The following is a 22693-nucleotide window of genomic DNA, read 5'->3' as shown; positions in this document are numbered from 1 at the left end:
CCTTTGGTTGTATACAATTCAGTTTATTCTTTTGTCTTGTTTAAAAATGTGCTCGCAAATGGCATGTTTTATTAAGAAGGGGGTTAGGTCACAAACCTGGCAACCAGCGCATCTTCTTATTCTGTTCCATCACCGAAAGCGTACCGACCATCTGCTCTTCTTTATCTGTGAAATCCTTTATCTAGGGTGTTAGAGGATATGTTAATTTTTGCTTTTCTAGAGGAGATTTTCGCTTTCACATTAATTATGACGTCATAGTTGAACAGACCTGCTGATCGGGCATCTTTTCGTGCTTTAAGAGTTCAAAAATACGGTAGGATGCCCACACGACTCCACACAAATGACACAGGGTTAGAGGAAACTGAACGATGTTATATTTTATTTTCCTTCAAAATCAGGCTTATAACAGAAGCATGTTTATCCTCAGTGTTCAATCTGGGGCACCATTTATTCACAATAATAGGGGAGGCTTTTGTCTCCAGTTACTATTGAGCAATAGTCTGGTGAGACTGGATTGCACTGGGCAGGCTCCAGGTTCGTGTGAAATTTGAAACCATCTAAAATAGTCTTTGAATTTCCTTTAGGATCAATAAAGTATGTATCCATCTATCTATCTAAAATAGTCTTTGAATTTCCTTCAGGATCAATAAAGTATGTATGTATCCATCCATCCATCTATCTAAAATAGTCTTTGAATTTAGGATCAATAAAGTATCTATCTAAAATAGTCTTTGAATTTCCTTGAGGATCAACAAAGTATGTATCCATCTAAAATAGTCTTTGAATTTCCTTTACATTTAGCTCATTTAGCAGACGCTTTTGTCCAAAGCGACTTACAATAAGTAGCCTACATTTGTCAAAAGAAGGAAACAAAGAAACCACAACATATCATTGCTGATAAAGTAAGAGCTAAAAAATAGAACAAGTGTTCGGTCCTCATCTGAATAAACTAGTACTTCAAGAGCAACAGAGCTACGATCAGAGTGCTATAGGTAAGGTTTTTTTTAATTTTCTTTAGGATCAATAAAGTATGTATCCATCTATCTATCTAAAAAAGTCTTTGAATTTCCTTCAGAAATCAATAAAGTATCTACCTAGCTACTTAATTTGTATAAATGCTAAAAGGCAACCACCTAATTTGTGTTTTCCCTCCAGGCTTAACATTTACATCCTGGTGCTCTGTGTTAGTATGGATTTGATGAAAGCTTTTGGGGGTTTGCAGTCATAGAATCAGTTTGTTTTCCAGAAAAGCACAGAACATAAATGACATTATTTGCTACACTTTTAAGTCCTTAGACTCTGGGCCAGCCTGTTGAGCTCCTGCGACAGAGCGGTGACTGTATCCAGGATCCGCTTCTTGTCCTTCTCCTCTAACCGAGCTTCACATTGCTGAGCAAATTTATCGGGATGCCACAGCGCTTGCTGCTTCCGGAGCATTTTACGAAACACCGGCACGTCCTTCCTGTCCACGCCGTGCAGCATCACGTCCAGCATCTCCAGGACTGTACCTTGCGGAGCTGGCCAGGAGATGTCACTGTAGCTCAGCTTTGCGCCACCAGATGAAGAGGCGCAGGCGACGGTGGCGGCACACATTTCATCGTACATGCGCTTCCTACCCTGCAGGGTCTCTTCCTCTCTACGTGCAGCTCGTGCCAGAAACTCTTTACGCTCCCTCTGCAGCCTCGCGCGCTGCTCCTTGTTGCTTAGCGCGTTCAGCTCTCTCTCTAGCTTACTCTTCCATCCACGCTGTCTTCTAACACGATCAGCCGAGTCCCTAAAGTGTTTCTTGCATTCAGCTGTGAAACGAATACAGCAGTGTTGTTATGAAGTGTGACTTAAAATATAAATTCTTCATTAAAGAATTTACCAATTTAATTTACCATTGCGTTGTCCAAACGTGTCCAATAATTTATCCACGAGTTCACCAAACCGCTTTTCCATCAACTCCATCTCGGGGTCACTTTCAGATGACGAGCTCATGTCTCCTTCCGTCTGAAGAATATAAAAAGGAAATTATAAGTAAATTTGATCCAACACTTACATACAGAACAAACTGAGCTCTGCTGACACGTCACACACTTCTTAATAGTCTGGACCAGTCTTTCTACAAATCACAAACATGTTTTCCCACCTTCGAGGGAGTCATTGCTTTCAATGCATTTCTGTATGGTATGAAAATCAACGTGCATAGAAACAACACATGCTAAATCACTGGTAAGATAACCAATTATAAGGCCACCAATAAGACAAACGGAAGTCGTCAGATTCTGTGACGGTTGCAGGTTTACTGTGGGAAAAAGATAATGATAGAACAACCTAGGGCTGAACGATATGGACAATTTCATATCTCGATATTCATGCCAGATATCTCGATATCGATACGATATGACTACGGGTTCGGTGAAAACCAAATATTTTTCAGAAAAATAAAAACATCATAACACAAAAGAATGTGGAAACTGCATCGGGTTGAAAAGTTGAAGTCGAATCTACTTTATGCTAATCAGAGGCGCCGGGCTCGACTCGCAGCCTCGGGAACGCTCGCGAAAATCTTCTAAACTGAATGTTGTCGATCTAAAATAAAGACAGATCCAGCAACTGCATAGCTTATTTCTCGCTTAAAATGTTTTCAGAAACACCTTTCGGTGAACTATTTTCGTAAAATAAGAGAAAGTTTCCAAACGATCCGCCATGTTGGTCTGCGTGAACTCCGGAGCAGACAGGACAGCTGTGAAAGTGATAGTCCAATCAGGTGCAGCCATGAAGAGTGCGCGTGATTGTATGAAGGAGAGGATGCCACGAGAGGATGATTGACAGGTCGCTCTCCTTCATACAATCACGCGCACACTTCATGGCTGCACCTGATTGGACGAACGCTTTCACCGGTGGCCTGTCTGCTCCCGGATTTCAAATCCCAACATGGCGGCTCGTTTGGAAACTCTCTTATTTTACGAAAATACACCGAAATGTGTTTCTGAAAACATTTAAAGCGAGAAATAAGCTACGCAGCATCATTTGGTTTAGAAGATTTTCGCGAGCGCTCGCGAGCGTTCCTGAGGCGAGTCGAGCCCGGCGCCTCTGATTACTAGCATAAAGTAGATTCGCCTTCAACTTTATGCAAATGAGGAGCGGCCAACTCGCGCGCCGTCTCTCGACATTCGCCGCGACGCTACCAGAATGCATTGCGCGGCTTTTCACGAATGGGACGCGGGAAAACGCCGCTACCTGTGGACACGTACCGTTATACTATAAATTTCTATTTTGTAATCACAATACTAACCTTTTCCAGTATTTCCCCTCTTTACTTTCACCATGTTTATTGTGACCTTATGCACCAACATATGTATATTTTTCCAGTTTTGCTTGGACACAAAGTCAAACAATAAATCATTAATCCAAATATGATGCCGATGATTTTCCGACGGACTACCTGATTAATATAATACCCGATTCATTAACTGTTAGTTTCAGCTCTGTCACTGGAAATGATCATGAAAAAATGTTTGTTTAAAGCGAGCAAGTTGACACAGATTGCTCTTCAATGAAATTAGCTGCCATTAGTAGACATACTTTTTTTTAAATAACAGCTATCAAATTGCAGCATCTTTAAGCATTGCTTGTTATATTAATGTATAACCGACCTGTGTTTGTTTCCTCCCGTTCAGCAGGTCTTGAGGTGAGAGTCCAGCCCTGTTGGGAGCGTTCAAAGCTTCTGGGCAGGTCTTTGTGAGAGGCAAAACCAGGCCATTATACACTGAAGAAAACAAACAAATAAATAAACACCAGGATGTAAATAATGACGGTTAACGTTTCTAACTCAAAACCCCCGTCCGCCTCACCCTTTTTCCCGTGTTTAAGAGCCCTTTTGACCGCGATATGTAACGCCGTGTCTCCTTCCCGGTCCTTCTGGAGAACATCGGCTCCGTGTTGGAGCAGCAGCCACAGCGCGGCGTCGTCTCGCAGGGAGCAGGCCAGCTGCAGCGGGCTCCTCTCCCTCCTGCCCCGGGAGAAGTTCACATCCAGTTCCCGGTGCTTCCGCAGATACGACTTCAGTTTGAGAAAACTGCCCTCATCCACGTATTTCCACACACGTCTCTGTTTGCAAGACACCATGCTGACTAAAACCAGAGCAGGCTGTGGAAGAAAGAGCTTTGTTCTGAGACAAGCTTGTGTTGGATTCAAAAGACCACCGGCTTTTTAGTGCGGTCCTCCTTTTTATACAACTCCGGAGGGAGCATCAGCTCGGACAACAAAGTTCCGGGGCCAGAATGGTTCCGGCGTTGTCACTAGGTGTCAGTATTTACTAACTTTCCAAACCAAGTATTAATTGATAGAGTAAACAAGGACGAAATTTTGATTTCAGAGGTGGGGGGGACACAAGTATTTTTAATAAAACTCTAACTCTTTCAGTTCACTGTGTTTTCTAGTAGTTCTAGTTTTCTATTGCTACTTTTAAGTCTACTGTTCCCTTTTTTGGTTTGACTGGTTGCAAATCATGTAGCAAAACATCATCACCCAATTCTAATCCAATAGTAATATTAATAACAATAATAATAATAATAATAATAATACATTTTATATATCAGATTATTGAGAGCTTTGTAAATGATGAGGAGGATCTTGAAGTGGATATGCCGTTTATTGGGAGCCAGTGAATGTGTTGCAGGATGGGTGTAACGCATTTCTTTGAGTAACTTACACTTTGACTTCTAAAGAAGTCTCTTATGTCCACTTTTCTTTTTTTAGACATCCTGGCTGCGTCTAATTACCAAACACACATACGCACGCACATACGCACACGGACACCGATTCAAACGTAAATGTAAATGAAACCTCTGATATTACAATCCTTCTAGCTGACGTGAACCAGGCAGAACAAACTCCCAACTAGTAGCGGACTCCTGTAGGACTCCTGACCGCAGACTAGCAGACCGGTGTGCAAGCAAGATGGAGTGACAGCGGGGACGGCCAATCACAAGAAACGGCAGAGCCAATCGGTTAGAGGAAACTGAACGATGTTCAATTTTATTTTCCTTCAAAATCAGGCTTATAACAGAAGCATGTTTATGCTCAGTGTTCAATCCGGGGATGGGCCCTCTGTGGGGAGCATCTCTACTTTTTCCAATGATATTTCAGGAAAAAGTCCGCAGCAAATATTCACAATAATAGGAGAGGCTTTTGTCCCCAGTGACTTAGAATTTGCCCACATTTCAACGAGCACGGTGATGGTCTCTATTGCTCACTGGTGGGACTGGATTGTACTGGGCAGGCTCCAGGTGTGTGTGAAATTTGAAACCATCTGAAATCGTCTACTTAATTTGTATAAATGCTAAGAGGCAACCATCTAATTTGTGTTTTTCCTCCAGGCTTAACATTTACATCCTGGTGCTCTGTGTTAGTGTGGATTTGATGAAAGCTTTTTGGGGTTTGCAGTCATAGAATCAGTTTGTTTTCCAGAAAAGCACAGAACATAAATGACATTATTTGCTACGCTTTTAAGTCCTTAGACTCTGGGCCAGCCTGTTGAGCTCCTGCGACAAAGCGGTGACTGTATCCAGGATCCGCTTCTTGTCCTTCTCCTCTAACCGAGCTTCACATCGCTGAGCAAATTTATCAGGATGCCACAGCGCTTGCTGCTTCCGGAGCATTTTACGAAACACCGGCACGTCCTTCCTGTCCACGCCGTGCAGCATCACGTCCAGCATCTCCAGGACTGTACCTCGCGGAGCTGGCCAGGGGATGTCGCTGTAGCTCAGCTTTGAGCCACCAGATGAAGAGGCGCTGTCGAAGGTGGCGGCACACCTTTCGTCGTACATGCGCTTCCTACCCTGCCGGGTCTCTTCCTCTTTACGTGCAGCTCGTGCCAGATACTCTTCATGCTCCCTCTGCAGCCTCGCGTGCAGCTCCTTGTTGCTTTGCGCGTCCTGCTCTCTCTCTTGCTTACTCTTCTTGCTTTTCCATCCAGAAGACGACGCCGCCAGTCTTTGAGCTTCGGCGTGCTTTTGATCGAAATACTCTCTTCTAATACGATCAGCCCAGTCCCCGAAGTCTTCCTCGTCGTCATCGACGGGAAGGAAATCATCAGCTGTGAAACGAATACAGCAGTGTTGTTATGAAGTGTAAGTTAAAATATAAATTCTTCATTAAAGAATTGACCAATTTAATTTACCATCGTATACTCCAAACGTTTCAGAGAATTCATCCTCGCATTCACCAAACAGCTTTTCCAGCCACTCCTTCTCGGGGTCTCTATCAGATGGGCGGCTCATGTTTCCTGCCGTCTGAAGAATATAAAGGAAATTATATGTAAATTTGATCCAACACCAACATACAGAACATGATAGAATGATAATGATAGAACGTCCCACATTCATATTTTGCACACAAATAACATTTAGTCATTAACGTTGAGCTGAAACAGCATTTCAAGAGAATCTATCTTCTGAAACGTGGTGTATTTCTAAGTGAAACAGGATAGGTAGGGGGACATAACGTTTGGAAGGTTAGGAATTTGATTTGCGTGTTGAAAACATCAGCCTCTCTAGCTCTGATATGATTGGTTGAAATTAGGTCAACATTCTGACCTGAAGAAGATCTAAGCAGGATTGAAACATTGTCAATTAATAAATTGTGACACAGTGTGAGCCAAAACCATTCACCAAGTCGTCAATCGACAGCAAATAAATCTGCAATTCCTGCAAAACTGACAAACATCCCCCCCCCCCCCTTTCCAGCTTCTCACACGCAATCATTATTTTTCATTGTCGGTTAACCTGCCTCGATTGATCAAACAGTGCAATGAATTAACACACCTTTTTACAAATCTATTATTTCAACAAGATGAGAAATTGCACAGTCTTTAGTCAATATTTTGTAAAACATAATATTTTTTACCATAAATTTCTATTTTGTAATTACAATACTAACTTTTTGCAGTATTCCCTCCTTTACTTTTACCATGTTTATTGTGACCTTATGCACCAACATGTGTGTATTTTTAAGTAAGTTTTGCTTGGACACAAAGTGAAACAAATCATTAATCCAAATATGATGCCAATGATTTTTCCATCGACAGACTACCTGATTAATATAATACCTGATTAATGAACTAATAGTTTAAGCTCTGTCACTGTAAATTATCATGAAAAAATATCTGTGTTTGTTTAAAGCGAGCAATTTGAACCACATTTTCACTTCACAGTTGTACAGACATATTTACTCTTTAGGATCACAGATTGCGCTTCAATGAAATTAGCTGCCATTAGTAGACATACTTTTTTAAATAACCGCTATCAAAATGCAGCATCTTTAAGCATTGCTTGTTATATTAATGTATAACAGACCTGTGTTTGTTTCCTCCAGTTCAGCAGGTCTTGAGGTGAGACTCCAGCCCTGTTGGGAGCGTTCAGAGCTTCTGGGCAGCTCTTTCTGAGAGGCACAACCAGGTCATCATACACTGAAGAAAACAAAACAATAAACGCCAGGGTGTGAATAATGACGGTTAACGTTTCTAACTCAAAACCAGCTGCCTTTCCCCCGTCCTCCTCACCCGCTCTCCCGTGTTTAAGAGCCCTGTTGACCGCGATATGTAACGCCGTGTCTCCTTTCCGGTCCTTCTGGAGAACATCGGCTCCTCGTTGGAGCAGCAGCCGCAGCGAGGCGTCGTCTCGCAGGGAGCAGGCCAGCTGCAGCGGGCTCCTCTCCCTCTTGCCCCGGGAGAAGTTCACATCCAAGTCCCGGTGCTTCCGCAGATACGACTTCAGTTTGAGAAAACTGCCCTCTTCCACGTATTTCCATACACGTTTCTGTTTGCGAGACACCATGCGGACTAAAACCAGAGCAGGCTGTGAAAGAAAGGGGTTTGTTTTGAGGCTAGCTTGTGTTAGCTTCAAAAGGCCATCGGCTACTTCTTCTTCTTCTTCTTCTGTGGTTTCCGGCAGGCTGTGCGACAGAGCGCAATGCTGCCCTCCACCGGTCGCCGGGGTCACATTAAATCCTCACATACAGGCCCGTGGAACGGAGATAACCATCGGCTACTTAGTGCGGTCCTCCTTTTTATACATCTCCGGAGGGAGCATCGGCTCGGACAACAAAGTTCCGGGGACAGAATGCTTCCGGCGTTGTCACTAGGTGTCAGTATTTACTAACTTTCCAAACCAAGTATTAATTGATAGAGTAAACCAACGTTAACGCCACTTTTATTATTATCAACAGTACACTGCGCCCTGACATGCAACACATATTCCATCTTTCTCTTTATAATGGGAAAAAAGTGTAAAGAAGTTAACTGTGACAGTTCTCTTGAATCTGAATGACGATGTCTCACTGTTGACTAGGGCTTAAGGAATTAGCAAACCCACTGTGACCAGTTTAATTGTGCATATAGACGGGTCATAAGACTTTACCTGTGATTTTACTGTCGGCTACAGTTTGAAAAGTGTTTTTGAGAGTGTGTGTGTGTGTGTGTGTGTGTGTGAGAGAGAGAGATAGAGAGAGAGACTGGCTGTGGATTGTTGCTACAGAGACCTTCAAGATGCTGCTGCTATAACAGAGGACAGTTTGCGACATGTTTGCATCATTTAAGGCCCTGATTTGACATCGTCATCTGCGCTGCAGTACGTGCCTAAATCAGTGAAAAGTGGTGTTGTTCTTACATAATTACTGGCTTACTCATGCAGCCATCTTTACCTGTGATGCTTAATTCGGTGCAGCTGTTCTCTCTGGGTCCTGCAGCAGATGACAGGGCATCCATTTAGGAGGGAAGGGTGCACAATGGAGAGGATAGATGAGGGAATGAAGGGACACTTTGTGCCACGTGAAGAGGATGATCTTCCCTGAGACTCACATAGCCCAGGATCCGGAGTCACCCAAAGCTTGGCCACTTCCTCTCCTTTCTTCAGTCGGAAACGACGTGTCTCCACTAACGATGGCTGTCTTGTGTGTACGCCTTTGAAATGTCTGCCTCGCAGGAGAGACGGAGTGAGAGCAGAGAGTGAGGGAGACAGAAGAGACTTCTGATTTGTCACCTCAGGTGTTTGTGTCACGTTTGCCACTATGTGTGCTTTAAGCTTTATCGTCCGTTTTTCTACAGCTTCCCCTTGTCTTAATCAAGCACCCTTGTCCTCCAAGACCTCAGGAGGAGCATGCATCTTTATCTCACAGAGGGCCCTAAACGCAGAGGGATGCCTCTGAAAGACAGGATATCCCGGTCAGGAACCCCTACCTCTGCTTTCCTGCCTGGCCTGCTGAGTCCTATCCTGTCCGTGAGGTCTGTCGTCCTCCTGGGACGGTGCAAGGGAGGAGCACTGCAAGACTGGGTGGCAGGAAGCTGAGGGTACTCCAAGACGCTCCAGGGGTCAGCATCTCATCCTACCGCCTACTGTGGTTGGAACAGGGTCGAGGTCCGGTCTGCCGGCTCAGCGGCTCAGCCTCCATTGTTAGGACGGAGGAGAAATGAGTGCACACTTCCTCTGTCTATTTTCTGCATGACCTGGTTTATTGGTTCTGATTTATGACGGTTAAACGTGTGCTGCTGACTGCAGGGGGCCTGGCTGCAAGCCTGATTTAAAACAGGACAAAGGCTATTTGTCACTCATTGATATGACAATCGATGATTTAATGCGGGGGCCCCCCCCCCCCCATAGAAACTCTGTCCTCTTACTTTTGCTTCTGGTCAGCAAACATTGGCCCATCTGGTGAAGGTTTCGGGTTTGGCATCCTCACAGTCTGCATTGTTCTGTGTTTATACCTCCAAAGGCATAGGCCGACCCATCCGTCCAGACCTAAAGGGTCAGTTCAGGCAGTAAAAAACCCCATAAAAGCAAACATATTTAATAACATACCCCCTGATGTATCTGCCTCTTTGCATTACATTAACGTACATCTCTTAGATTATTATCCGTATACATTGGACATATTCTTTCACGTCACCCTCTTCCTTTTTAACACAGTGCAGCTCCTCACTCAAAAAAACATACATATTTTCCACATTTTGAACTGTTTTTTGTTGCAATATTTTCTAGTCTCTTGTTTTCTGATTATTTACTGGTGCAGTACTTGCTTTTTATTTTTAATTGTAGGCCAATTCCTTGTATATGAAAATATACTTAGCAATAAACCTAATTCCGATTTGGTTTTGTGCATTAATACATATGTCAATAGTTTGAATTAAACAATTCACACAGAAAAATACTGCTGTGAGTGTTATATTACGTAATATAACCGAAGTAGCTTTATTTGTAAGCATCACTTTATTGTTGTGTGTAAAGCATCCATGGGTTCCTTGAAAGTTATTATTATTGTTAAATGATTGAAATGAGGTACATTGTATTGTTTGAACTGATCAAATGTTTTGTTTGTAAAATCTTACTGTAACCTGAAAAGAAGCAACAAATGTTAATTACATGTAGTGAAATGAAAATAAGTGTATTTCCCTCTGTCGTGTGGTGGAGGGATCAAAGAGAAAATCCACTTGGTTACAGTTTCAGTTGAAACTCTAATACTTCTCATGGAAATGGTTGCCTGATGGTTGACCTTTTAACTGGTTTCTTGCCACTGGAGACGAAATAATGAGGCTTTAGGTCAGTATATTATATATGATATAATTAATAAACTTTTAGTTCAGAATAAGGCAAATTAATGTTGTGAGAAGCACTTAAAAAGACTCTTCTATCAGGTTTAAACTGTGGTGTATAAGATAATATGGATATAATTAGTGGTTTGAGTTTCTTTTTAATCTTTTGATGTTATGGATCTTTGATGTTTCTTCTTTCAGACAACAGTGGTACTCATCTTTTCCCAGTCAGAACCGCAACCTTTCAGTCACATTATTAATATATAGACAACAATGTTATTTTTTGAGTATTTGGCTGTAGGGGTTAAATAATTAACGATGAATACTGTTTTCAAGAAAGCTAGCTGCCATTTCTTAGAGAGGGAGAATGAAGGCTGTTTATACTCCTGGGATTCCCCGCGGCAGACCGGCCTGCAGTGGAGACACATTCAATTTTCACACTCTGTTATTACAAAGGAATGAAAACATTTGTGTAATAATTTCCCAACAGTCCTCTCAGACAAACACCCAGCCTATAGAGGATCAGAGGGCGTTAGTCCCTTTTTTAGCACTTTGTTTTCTAGCTTTGGCCAAGTTCGCGCCATGAAATCTTGGTAATATGATCACATTAGCGTCATAAAACTTAAAAACCCATGTCAATAATCTGTCAGGATTATCTTTCACTGGGGGGGCTTTGATTGTGATGCTGACAGGTGGAGGATAATGTGAAAAGTTGTCCTGTAAAAATAGCTGCTGCATGGAATTTAAAATTAAGAGATTGCATGGATTGTGCCACTATTTAATTTACTGTTCAATCAGTTTTGTTTCCAGCAAGTTGCTGAGTGCAACTAGTTTCCAGGAAAAATCCTTGTCTTCTGTATACTTAAAAATTCAGACATCTATTTAATAACGATTTTGTGTCTCGGCTCAGATGAGGTTATGGAGCTGAGACGGCGATGAAGGAGACGGAGTGAGTGTCGCTGCAGCTGTTGGATTTATTTTTCTCTTTCATTGACAAGGAACTTTTCACCTGTGAAACTCAAGACTCAGATTACTTTTTCCTTCAGCCTTTGTCCCTCTTAGTAAGACTTTACTCGCCCTAACTAAAAGGCACACTGTAGCGAACAGTAATTGGAGGTGATTTTCAACTAAGCCACTCTCCGCCACAGGTATTACACAGGAACAGATAGCCGAATCCCTCTACAAATCGGTAACCAAGGATTAGTTCAATCCTTCTGTCTCCCTGCTGTTACTGATTACATCCTGGAAAAAAGCTCTTTACCATCAAAATGGTTGAATTCTAATTTAAGGCTCAGCAACCTGTTGTGGTGCCTTTTTTTTTTGCATCAAACAATACAATCAACTCTACCTTATCATGATAAACTAACAACACTTTTAGGAGAGGAAAAGCACCCTGAAGTTAAGTAATCAACCATTTGGCTTTATCTGGGAAAAAGCCAAATGTCCTGCGGTTGATCCAATTTAGAGACTTTTGTACTCGCTGATTGTTTGCATGAGCAGATTGTAAGGAGGAGAAGAGGCAAACGTGCTGGAAGAGGGAAACAGAAGTCGAACTTGCATTTCCTGCAGACACATGCTTTGATTTCGGCCCAGTGAAACACAATGGGAGGGAGACTGCCTCCCCTCAGCAATGCACTAACAGGAAGACGCACATTCACTGGATGGGAGAAAAAACATTCCAGCAGGATTTAACAAGCTATCACAAGTGACATAGTGACTGAGACAGAACCTGTTTTTTTTTTTTTTGTCCAAAGCACTTTTGTTTTTGTTTTTATTACAAACCATAAACAATCAATTCCAAAAAAATAGTGTATTCACAAAATGCTTGTTTGTCAGGAACAAATTCATAGTCAACCTGAAGCTCAATAAACAAACTCATTCCTTCACTCACACACACACACACACACACACACACACACACACACACACACACACACACACACACACACACACACACACACACACACACACACACACACACACGTTACCGCAGACTGTCAAAGCAGTCACCTCCAGCAGCCTGAAAACATTTGTCAGCTGCCATCTGTCTGTCTGTCTGGGACTCCCTCCCCTCTCTCCCCGTATCCCCGTCTCTCCTTACAACACCCTTATCAGACTTCAACACCGATTATTACTGACTGGCACACCCATTCTAGACACACACACACACGCACACACACATACGTAACACTGCCGGCTGTGAGACAGATACTACAGTTTGAGATGGAGAGCGTGGCAGTCTGCTAGGTATCACACCTCAAGTGCTTACAAATTAAAACAAGGACAGCAGGGGCAAATGCATGGGTGATACATTTCACCGGGACTCTTCAGAATACAAAAGCTCATGTATTTCACATAAACATGAGCATGTGGTCCTTTTGAAATACATTCCTCTTTTAAAAAGTCGTTCAGGTTTGCTGCCCCTTGCTCCTGAAAGTGAGGCTGGAGGTTGAGCGCGGTCGGACCCTGAAACCACAAGCCTGACCGTCGTCTTCAGGCAAACGCGGTAGTCCTCAGAGTCAGAGAGGAGCAACGGTGTGTCTCTGAAGGACTGACCGTCAATCCGTGAGCAAGCACCCAGTGCTGTACAGTTTTTGATTTACCTGCAATGTTCTGCATTGTTCACCTCTTCCCCAGCATGCAACTGGGCCCTCAGCTGCCGTCACACCTTTGTGGCCAGGGACTGAGCCTCTGTCTTCTGAGAGGACAGGGAGCTGGCGGGGCTCGCGTGCAAGGCCTTCTTCAGGTTGAGCAGACACAGGCACTGGGATCTGAAGCGCAGGTCGAAGAAGGCGTAGAGAAAGGGGTTGAGGCAGCTGTTGAGGTAGGCCAGGCAGGTGGCGTAGGGGTGAGCCACCAGCAGGAAACGCAGGAAAGTGCAGGTGGCGGGAAACAGCTCCAGGTAGGAGAGGGCGTCAGCGCTCTTCACGATGTGGAAGGGCATCCAGCAGGCGGCGAACACCACCACCAGCAGGGTGATGATCTTCAGCAGCCGCCTCTTACGCTGGTCCTCTTTGCGCAGGGTGTTGAAGTGGCGGGTGACGGTGCAGCCGATGAAGCCGTAGCACACCATCATCGCCAAGAAAGGTAGGAGAAAGCCCAGAGTCGTGGAGGAGATGCTGAGGCCGGCGATCCACAGGTTCTCCTGCTCTTTCCTCGTCATCACCAGGCTGAAGTCCATGGCGCAGGACGTGCGGTTGCTGGTCGGCTCGTATATGGTGGTGCGGAAGAGCAGAGTCGGGGCGGCCAGGAGACCGGACAGCAGCCAGATGGCGGCCAGGCAGGCCTGCATGTGTCCACGGGTGCGCAGCTGGGTGCTGGACAAGGAGTGGACGATGGCCAGGTAGCGGTCGAAGCTCATGCAGGTGAGGCAGAAGACACTGGCGTACATGTTGAGCAGCACCATGTAGCTGCTGATCTTGCACAGGGCCACGCCGAAGGGCCAGTGGTAGCCCATGGCGGTGTAAACAGCCCACAGGGGCAGAGTGCCCACGAAGGCGAGGTCAGCCAGGGCCAGGTTGCAGATGTAGACGTCGGCAGCCCGCCGCTTACCCTGGGCCCTCCACACGGTGAAGATGACCACCCCGTTTCCAGAGAGGCCGAGGATGAAAATGAGCATGTACAGCACCGGGATGACGGAGTACGACGGCATCCACTCATCATAGTCACACATGGTGGCGTTTTCTGTCTCCTCGTAGTCGTAGTACTCATAAGGACCGTCGGTTGGCTCCATGTCCATTTCCTCTTCTTATTGTCTTTTAAAAAAGGAAAGATCTGTTTGGTGCAGATAAATCCCCAATAGCTATCAGCACTCTGACTGTTGCAGAATGTGGAATCTGCCCACCCTTATATACCCCTCCAGACTTGTACCCTCCCATGTCGCCCCTCCTCCCACCACCCTCCTCCTCCTCCTCCTCCAGAAGAACATGCTCTTTCTCTGCACACACGCCCACCTCTCTCTCCATTCATTGGATTTGTATACAACATAATGTATAGAGGAAACACTTTAATGCAATGCAAAACGTTTTGCTGGTAATTCCAGTAGTTAGTTAAGGATATCCTTGCTTTTCCCCTTACATTTCATACACATGTTTTTTGAAGGCGTTTGGCCTCTCATCCAAGAGGCTTCTTCAGTCCATCTGAATGTGAATGTGTTTACATCTCTATGTTTTTCTCAAGTCTATGTGCCCATACAAGTAAAACCCACAAACTGAAGACAAAATAAAGATGTGTTGAGCTTTAATGAACTGAAGAATCCTCTTGGATGAGAGGCCAAACATCTTTAAAAACAACCTAAAGCCAGTGCAGTTTCAGCCAAACTTCTATCGGAGTTAAATTCAAACAAAGTATAAATCACGAATCCACAGTTTTAATTGCAACAATTTGTTTTTCCTTTAGGGAATGAAAGTTAAGTAGACATGTTTGGACGGCAGCCCATGAGTCACGTCTGGGCATGACAAGTTTCATAGTAGTCAATTTCAATATCAATCGAGTCCTTGTGGCAGCTGAGCACTCTGCTGAAATCCCAATGGGCTGCACTATTTACATGTCTATGTCTGTTTTTCTAGTGTGTGTATGTGCCCATACAAGTGAAACCACAAACTGAAGCCAAAATACAGATGTGTTTAGCTTTAATTAATTGCAGGTTAAACAAAAACTTTAACCTCAGACCTTTAATTGAAAATATACGATGAAACCAAATGAGCACAAAGACACAATGCTTAGAAACCGATGAAGTCATTTATTTCCATTCTATTTAAACTTTTAAAAGACAAATTGGCGAGATTCAATAGTATTCAAATTTAGGTGAGACACATTGCCTCCTGAACAACTAAATTGATAAATGACAGCCAGTGTACTCAACAAAATGAGTATAAGTGCAGGGTCGCAATTGATAATAAACAAAGAAATACATCAATAGATACTATTTTTTTTGGGGGGGGGGGAGGATTGTTTTAATGTTGCAAAACTTTAAAATAAATTGTTTTCAAAGATGCTAAATATGCCTTGTCAATGATTGTCAATGTAGAGTTGTAACAAGTCGGTACAGAATATGTGTGATAATAAATGTGGAATAAAGTGATTTCCCCCCCAACTTTAAAGCAACTTAAGAGAAAACAAAAAGGGGGGGAGGCCATGTTAAGAGGTCATACTAGTCAAACTACTCTTCTTTGCCTTCTCTTGGTATTTGTGGGCCCAGGTGGGTCGGCTCAGTCTTCAGTCTGCTCCGTCTCTCAGCAGAGAGGCAGCGGTGGCGCCGGGGCACCGACCTTTAGACACAACTACTGTATCACTCAACAATCTTTTCCTCCACTGATCCCTTCCTCCGCCCCTCCATCCTCCTCCTCTCATCTCCGCCTTCCTCTGATTATGAAGATGAGGATTGATTCCCGCCTTCCCCTGCTTTCACCAGCGTCATTTACTCTCAGAGATCTGTTTGTTTTCGCCAATTATTGTGATGCGATCTTGTGTCATCTGTTTGTCCAACTGACGTGATTGTGTTTGTGTGCCTCCTCCCCAACCCTGTCCTCTCTCACTGCGCTTGATTGTCCATCCAGCCCTTTGTCCGTCTGGCTGAACAGGAAAAAAAGCATAAAGCAAGCTTCCTATCTGTGGCGCTGGTGGGGCCGAGGTCTGTTTTTAGCCGAGTCCGTTGACAGGGATGTGAGTGTACGGCTAAATAAAACATCAGGCCTTGATGAATGAAACAAGCCACCCACTCACTTTTTTCTTCTTTTAAAAATCCCCTCATTAGCCTCTTTGGATCATTTTACAATGATAAGAAAAGTAGAAAAACAATCTAAATCTTCCTCTTCTTGGCATTCAGGAGTGACAAGTTCCGAGTGGAGTTTAAATCTTGTCGCAGAGCCTCCATCTTTTTCTTCAGCGTGTCAGAGACCCTGTTTCCAGCTCATGTTTTTCCTCTTCAATAGTCCACCTGTGTCTCAAATTGATTGTTGTTGTTATTGTTGGTGTTGTCCTCTCATGTGTGGCCCCCTGTAAACCACACACCGTGAAGGCACCAGAACATTCCTCGTGTTTATGCACTCTTATTTAACCACACCGGTGGCGTTTCATCCATCCTCCATCTGTCATTCCAACATCATCCGTCAGCATCGAGTCAGTAACAGATATATCCGGGAATATGGAAAAAGGATGTTGTTTTCCAAATGTACACAAAGGCAGAGAGACGCACACTACAGTGTCTCTCTTTGATCTTTTTATTGTGACCTTGTGCGTTTGTCTGTTTTTCGGTGATACCCGCGGCGTCAAAAGGTGCGTGAGGTGTGTGTTCTTGTTGTTTAGGTGTGTGTGTGAGTTGGCGGGGGTCTCGCAGTTGTTTGATGTGTGTGTTAAGCTGTCACAGACCACATGCACGGACGCCCCCCCCCCCCCCCCCCCCCCCCCCCCCCTTAGCGCTGAGACAGCTGGTTCCTTGAGGCTTTGTTTGCAACTCTGACCAACTCTGACTCTTCTCAGGCTCTTCGGAAAATTCATGATATCACACGTCTGACCTGATAGCAGCTTGACAGCGCCGGTGATAGACAGAGCCCTCGGGCAAACACCTGAGCCATCAGCACCATTTACATTACCAATCACATCAACAGTCTGATCTGCTCTTTTAATTACCTGAATGCTGTCAAAGCTAACACCTCCAGCAGGCTGGCTGGAAAGCTCCAACATTTGGGCGTCATTACCGCCTGCTCAACTTTTCTCCCTTTACTTTTTTTTTTTTTTTTTTTTGCTTCAGCAGAGACGTCGAGGTGATTGACACCAGCTCGTTAAAAGGCACAAAGGCCACCAGGACGGGAGATGTTCGCGCCTTTTCCTTACCATTCCAGTAAAGACTAATGTGGCTTCGGCTCGAGTTTTACAGCCTTTTTGCACGGATGAAACACTTCTGAAATAGTCTTTGAAGCATCTGCAGCTGAAACGCCAGTAACTTACTGGCACGTCAGACAGAAATGTTGTGTGTCTGCTGAACGTGGTGCATGGATAGGATTGGGTATCATCGGGCATGACGGGACGGAAAACAATGCTATACGATACAGTACACCTTTTATTTATGGATGTACAAGGGCTGTTGTTACAGCTCCAGGTACTGCTAAGGCAATCTACCAGGCGAGTGCAGATTTTGTCATGTTTTGGGTGACAGAAAATGTGTTTTTCTGGAAGATTTTGCTGAAGCTCCTGCGTTGCCGACAGACTGAACTCATTCAAATGAGCCGGTTGTCTGGGTTTCAGTCATGGATTGATGCCAGATTGGATGAATGGTGCAACATAATTGTCCTGTGTTAACTAATTTCATTTTCTGGGTCCTGGAACTGGCCATGCACAGATTCTCAGTAGTCCAGTCCCGACATGTTGCTCCTTAGGAAACAGTCGCTGCAGTCTTCTTGCTGAGTTTGTATCTGTACGATAACACGCGACTTGACCTCATTCAGCAAACACACGAGATGTTTTCATGACCTCGCGGCCCCGGCGACCCCGCGGCACTCCCTCAGACTTCCAGGGCAGCGACAGTTACGCTGAATTAGCAGCTAACACACAAATGGATGTCCAATTTCTGTTTTTAGGTCAGGCTACCGGAGGACTCTGTTGATATGAATCTTCCTGTTTTCGAGACGCAGTTGTCTTCTTGTGCCAGTGCAGCAGCTGAGCAGAAATGTTTATCAAATATAAATGTGAGGACGGGAGAGGGAAATCACAAATAGGTATATATAGTTCAAACTTCAGGGTCATCGGTGAAAATATAACGAATAGATAAGACGGGACGCCTCCGCGTCTCTCACGCAGGACGTCAAGTCAAGAGGAACAAAAGTGAGAGGTTCATTTATCACGTAGAGAAGCGGCGAGGTAGCACTGCTGCTGCAAGTCATCATGACAACCGTGGTTTGTTTGTTAACATGGACAAAGTTGGATCAGTGTTTGCTTCCACTTCCTGTCTGACACAGGATAAGGACTGATAAGGTGGTTTGTTTGTTGGGTGATGGTCGCAGTTTAGAAAGATAAATACGGATTACATACAACATGTTTGACCACTACGGTTAAAGGGAAGCAAATGGATGTACAGTCAGCTAGTCGGCTAAACCAACTAGTGCCTTTTCATAAATTTCACAGTTATTATAAAACAGAACGCTGCAGTGAAACCTATACCCACATTTCCCCTTTCCTGTGAAAACCTTCCTGCACTGCTACTCCTGCATGTAAGACTGATATTGCTCAAAACAAAAAAACGTGTGAAACAGCGATGGGTCAGAGAACAAGAGGTAGTCTAGAAACGGTGTGAATTATTCTAAATGCACTGGAGGATTTACAAAGTCTTTTATCCTTCACATGTAACACGAACTGTTTTATAGATTTTTATGGCTGTCCGAACTTCACAGAGTTTTGAAACACAAGCCTGCAGTTTAGTTTCAAGGCTGAGAAATGTACACACCCACACACACACACACACACACACACATGCACAAAATGCACTCCACACACACACCATGTAAAACCCATGACTACACTGGACGCACTACAATAAGCTATTGTAACCTCAAACCAAAGGTCTTGAGGTCCATATGTTTTTGTCATTAGTCTCAATTATAACAGGTTATGAGGTCACTCGCTGATGTTAAAACATACATCCCTTAACTCTCCCTCTCTAGTGCGCACACACAAACACACACACACACACACAAACAAACACACACACACACACACTGCAAATACAAAAATTAATGCAAAAGTTAGTTTGGGTGCGGCTATTTTGTTGCAGCTTAAGCTCTAAGTTGTAATTACCCACATGATCCTATTTTTTTTTCTTTTTGATGGAAACTTTAATGTTCAGTATCTGTGGAGTTCTCCTCACACACACACACACACACACACACACACACACACACACACACACACACACACACACACACACACACACACACACACACACACACCCCTACTCCTGTGCATCCTTTCTCAGCTGCCAGCTTCCTTGATGGGGAAAGACGGGACTGGATGGATGGGAAGACACGAGACAGTGGGGATGTGACACAACAATGGCAGGAAGTGACTTCAGATCAATAGAGATTAGTGCAAACGCACCAATAGCAGGCTAACAAACATCCCCAAGTGAAGAGATAAACATGCACAACACAAACGGTGCCAAATAAATGTGGCAATGCCCCAAAAAAACCTTTAAGACAGCAGCATTAAGCGACATTTTTTTTTTTTTTTGGTTTAAATTCTGAGAACATTTGCTGGTTATCTGATTTACTTTGTACTATTGTTAAACATACACTTGGTAAATACCTTCAATTACAGAAAATGTAAATCCTTATTAAACACGAATTACCATGCTTCAATTAAACATTTAAAACATGCATCAACACAAAGTTGAATCAGGAATCCTCCAAAAAATAAAAGCAAAGAGTTTGCAGGTAGTTGAAAGAGTCAACAGTGGGTGCGGTTGGAGAGGGGGGGGGGGGGGGGGGGGGGGGTGTTCAGCAGTTCAGAGGTCACAACAAGGTCCCTAAAACAGAAAACCTGATAGGTCTGGAGGTTGTATAAGCCTAATGGAGCCTGCCCAACTTCAAACATAGTGAAATCAAGAGGAAAGAAGTTTATCTGGAGTATTCTGGATCAGAGACTTTGATATGATATTGTAAATAAATGCAACAGAAGTCGACCTTTAGTGACCAAAGTGACAAAGGTTCTTCACACAACATACAATGCACAAAACACACAATATTATATTGCAAAAACCAGCTATGCATGATTTATATTTTTCTTATTATATAAAAATGACTTCATTTCTAGCAGAAACAATGGAAATTGTGTTACTTTGCAGCCGAAAATTACCTTTTCCCAGACTACACAGGAACTTGGATGTGGATCTGAAGTTGCTAAGCAATAGCTACAAATCATGGAGCAGATCTGGGAGATCCCTGGCTGGAGCCAAACAGGTGTGCGTTATCATTTCCTATTACAAATCATAACCCAGTGTCAGAAACGCTGATGGATTTGAGATCATTAGTGCTGCGTGTCCAGCTACTGTTACTCTGAGGAGAACCATAAATGGAGAAACACACATCCTGCCCACTGTCCATTGAACGAGCATCTGTCTGACCCCCGACACCTCCCGTTCCCACTCCGCATCCTGTCCCACACGTGCAGGTCTGCTGCCTGAAACTTATCATCCAAACCTTTCCCCCAAAACATGGAAAATTCCAACACAGGAATGCTCATTAGGTCTCTGTTCACTCACATATAAAAGTGTATATTATGCTTTTACTAATTTGACCTAAAACCAAATTATTTGACAAAAATCACATCTTGCATTAGAGAGACACAAGCTGCAGATGAGGCATGGCAGCTGCAAACCAATTTACCAATTCAAACTATTATCAACAGCCACAGTTGCGTTTTTTTTTTGTTTTGTACCCATGACCTCTACCCTCTTCTAATCCTTCTTTGGGCAGAGTGCATGATGGGGGATGGCAGGCCGGGGATAAAGGTGCAGACCCTCGGTCCTTGTTACCAAAAAGCTTTAGAGGAGCTTTACAGCTCATGAAGCCAGACTTTAATCTCCCAGACGCTTCACACATATGTTCTCATGAGATCATCCACCTCACTATACCCAGCCACCCCCCATAAACAGCTACGGTGTATAAGCGGACATCATATGGGTGGGGTATCTGTTTACACACACATTCACTCTATGAGCATTGGATATAGTTTTACACTCAAACAAATAGAGGTACGCAATCAGAACTAGATCAACTTCTCAATATTTTTGGGGGTAAAACCAACCTTTAGCTGGACATTGCGGTTCATGGCCGGCTAACCCCTACACCGCTTCAGCTGCAGAATGCGATGTCACCTGACAACGGAGTGCATAGGTCAATCAAATATGTGCAGGGGCACTTTTTCCTGGCAGATTACTTTGTAATGTGAAGCGTGCAATCGGCGAGACGGAGGGATAAAATGATTGCTGCGTGACGATTTTCCAGAGTTGTAAAATCCTGTCTCACAGTATAATAAAGTGTTTCTGTGTCTGATGAGTCTTAAAGCTCGTGGTAGCGCTCGAGTATCACTCAAACTGGACTTCCTGGATCATATTTCATCTTCTCACCAGTACTCGCAGCAATACGTCCACACTGACATAGACCCTTGTGGGGGGCGGGGGAGACCTGTTCAGTCTGAACGTGGCTTCAGCAGTAACACAGCTGCTTCAAACTGGAAGAAAATGCACCAAAACATGAGCACACTCCATTTTTTTTTTATTTTGTGAGAATGCAGCATGGTGCTCTAGTATCCAACACCGCTCAAGTCACAAGTTACTGCGCTATGAAAGATGGCTCTTCCCTGAGAGTGCGGTTATGGGGGCCACGTCTGGGTCACGTCATGCAGACTAGCCATAAAGCCGGTCTCCCATTACACCCTCTCTGGTCTCGTCTCCACTCTACGAGCACAAGCACAGGGTGTAACGGACAGGGTGGGGTGGGGTCTGCTCGGGTGGGGTCGGATTGAGGTGAAGGGAGGAGTCGGGGTGAGAAGCGAGCATTGTTTACAGGCAGCGAAAGGCACAAAAGAGATGATGAGTGGAGGCTGAAATTCAAACACGCTTTAATGACAGGCATCGTCACGACAAGCGACACACAGCAAATCCTTCACAGAAATGTAAGAAGGCCACTGTGAGGGCGGACGACCATCATCTCATCTGATTGTTGGGTGCGATGAATTTAAATCTTTCATCTTTGCCATCGAGTATATTCTCAAATGACTCCATTCAAAAGTGAGGAGGCCAAAGAATTCCCCGATGGAACCCATCACACTTAAATAAATTGAGACAGTGTTTTCGTCGGTTCGGTAAATTGAAATGTAGAGGAGAGCGTTCTTAGCTGTCATGTTCTTGGACTGCAGCCGATAGTTGTCGAGGAGGAAGAAGAAGGAGGCCTGTATACACGCAGAAGACTCCTTTTCAGAGACCAAAGGCAAATGGCTGGGTGAGACCCTCTGGACGGTGCTATGGGAATTCGCCCTGTTTGAGATGCAAATTCCTCAAAGAGCTGAAAGAGCCGGAGAAACAGGTGTCCGAGGAAGTGTGCTGCGGCGTGGGTGAGGGCGGGCGGG

The 22693-nt window shown here is 44.1% G+C and overlaps 3 protein-coding genes across 4 annotated transcripts; all 3 read right to left on the bottom strand.

Annotated features, from left to right (window-relative positions):
- Nucleotides 1-138: 138 nt before the first annotated feature.
- On the bottom strand, nucleotides 139-4189 carry LOC311029966 (NF-kappa-B inhibitor-like protein 1). The gene is made up of 4 exons (XM_084035390.1): nucleotides 3840-4189; nucleotides 3642-3754; nucleotides 1881-1992; nucleotides 139-1796 (listed from the first exon to the last, which is right to left on the bottom strand). The coding sequence occupies exons 1-4, from the start codon at nucleotides 4111-4113 to the stop codon at nucleotides 1285-1287; spliced, it is 1011 nt and encodes a 336-aa protein (XP_083891516.1). The 5' UTR covers nucleotides 4114-4189; the 3' UTR covers nucleotides 139-1284.
- Nucleotides 4190-4730: 541 nt separating this feature from the next.
- LOC311029974 (NF-kappa-B inhibitor-like protein 1) lies at nucleotides 4731-7907 on the bottom strand. The gene is made up of 4 exons (XM_084035410.1): nucleotides 7550-7907; nucleotides 7344-7456; nucleotides 6170-6281; nucleotides 4731-6085 (listed from the first exon to the last, which is right to left on the bottom strand). The coding sequence occupies exons 1-4, from the start codon at nucleotides 7821-7823 to the stop codon at nucleotides 5496-5498; spliced, it is 1089 nt and encodes a 362-aa protein (XP_083891536.1). The 5' UTR covers nucleotides 7824-7907; the 3' UTR covers nucleotides 4731-5495.
- Nucleotides 7908-12362: 4455 nt separating this feature from the next.
- On the bottom strand, nucleotides 12363-14379 carry LOC311029833 (apelin receptor B-like). 2 transcript variants are annotated; one of them, XM_084035225.1, is made up of 2 exons: nucleotides 12505-14379; nucleotides 12363-12454 (listed from the first exon to the last, which is right to left on the bottom strand). In XM_084035225.1, the coding sequence occupies exon 1, from the start codon at nucleotides 14310-14312 to the stop codon at nucleotides 13236-13238; it is 1077 nt and encodes a 358-aa protein (XP_083891351.1). In that variant the 5' UTR covers nucleotides 14313-14379; the 3' UTR covers nucleotides 12363-12454; nucleotides 12505-13235. The 2 variants fall into 2 exon arrangements, with proteins under 2 accessions (XP_083891351.1, XP_083891352.1); XM_084035226.1 differs by having other exon boundaries at nucleotides 12405-12454; nucleotides 12497-14379.
- Nucleotides 14380-22693: the final 8314 nt, after the last annotated feature.

Source organism: Eutrigla gurnardus, assembly GCF_963514095.1.
Source record: "Eutrigla gurnardus genome assembly, chromosome: 19".
Classification (NCBI taxonomy): domain Eukaryota; kingdom Metazoa; phylum Chordata; class Actinopteri; order Perciformes; family Triglidae; genus Eutrigla; species Eutrigla gurnardus.
This window is presented reverse-complemented; position numbering and strand designations above follow the sequence as displayed.

Coding starts and splice junctions, on each gene's coding strand:
- LOC311029966 (XM_084035390.1), bottom strand. CDS start 4,113: ATGGTGTCTTGCAAACAGAGACGTGTGTGGAAATACGTGGATGAGGGC. Junction 1,993..3,641: donor ACGGGAGGAAACAAACACAG/GTCGGTTATACA, acceptor TATATTCTTCAG/ACGGAAGGAGACATGAGCTC. Junction 1,797..1,880: donor CACGTTTGGACAACGCAATG/GTAAATTAAATT, acceptor TTCGTTTCACAG/CTGAATGCAAGAAACACTTT.
- LOC311029974 (XM_084035410.1), bottom strand. CDS start 7,823: ATGGTGTCTCGCAAACAGAAACGTGTATGGAAATACGTGGAAGAGGGC. Junction 6,282..7,343: donor ACTGGAGGAAACAAACACAG/GTCTGTTATACA, acceptor TATATTCTTCAG/ACGGCAGGAAACATGAGCCG. Junction 6,086..6,169: donor AACGTTTGGAGTATACGATG/GTAAATTAAATT, acceptor TTCGTTTCACAG/CTGATGATTTCCTTCCCGTC.
- LOC311029833 (XM_084035225.1), bottom strand. CDS start 14,312: ATGGACATGGAGCCAACCGACGGTCCTTATGAGTACTACGACTACGAG.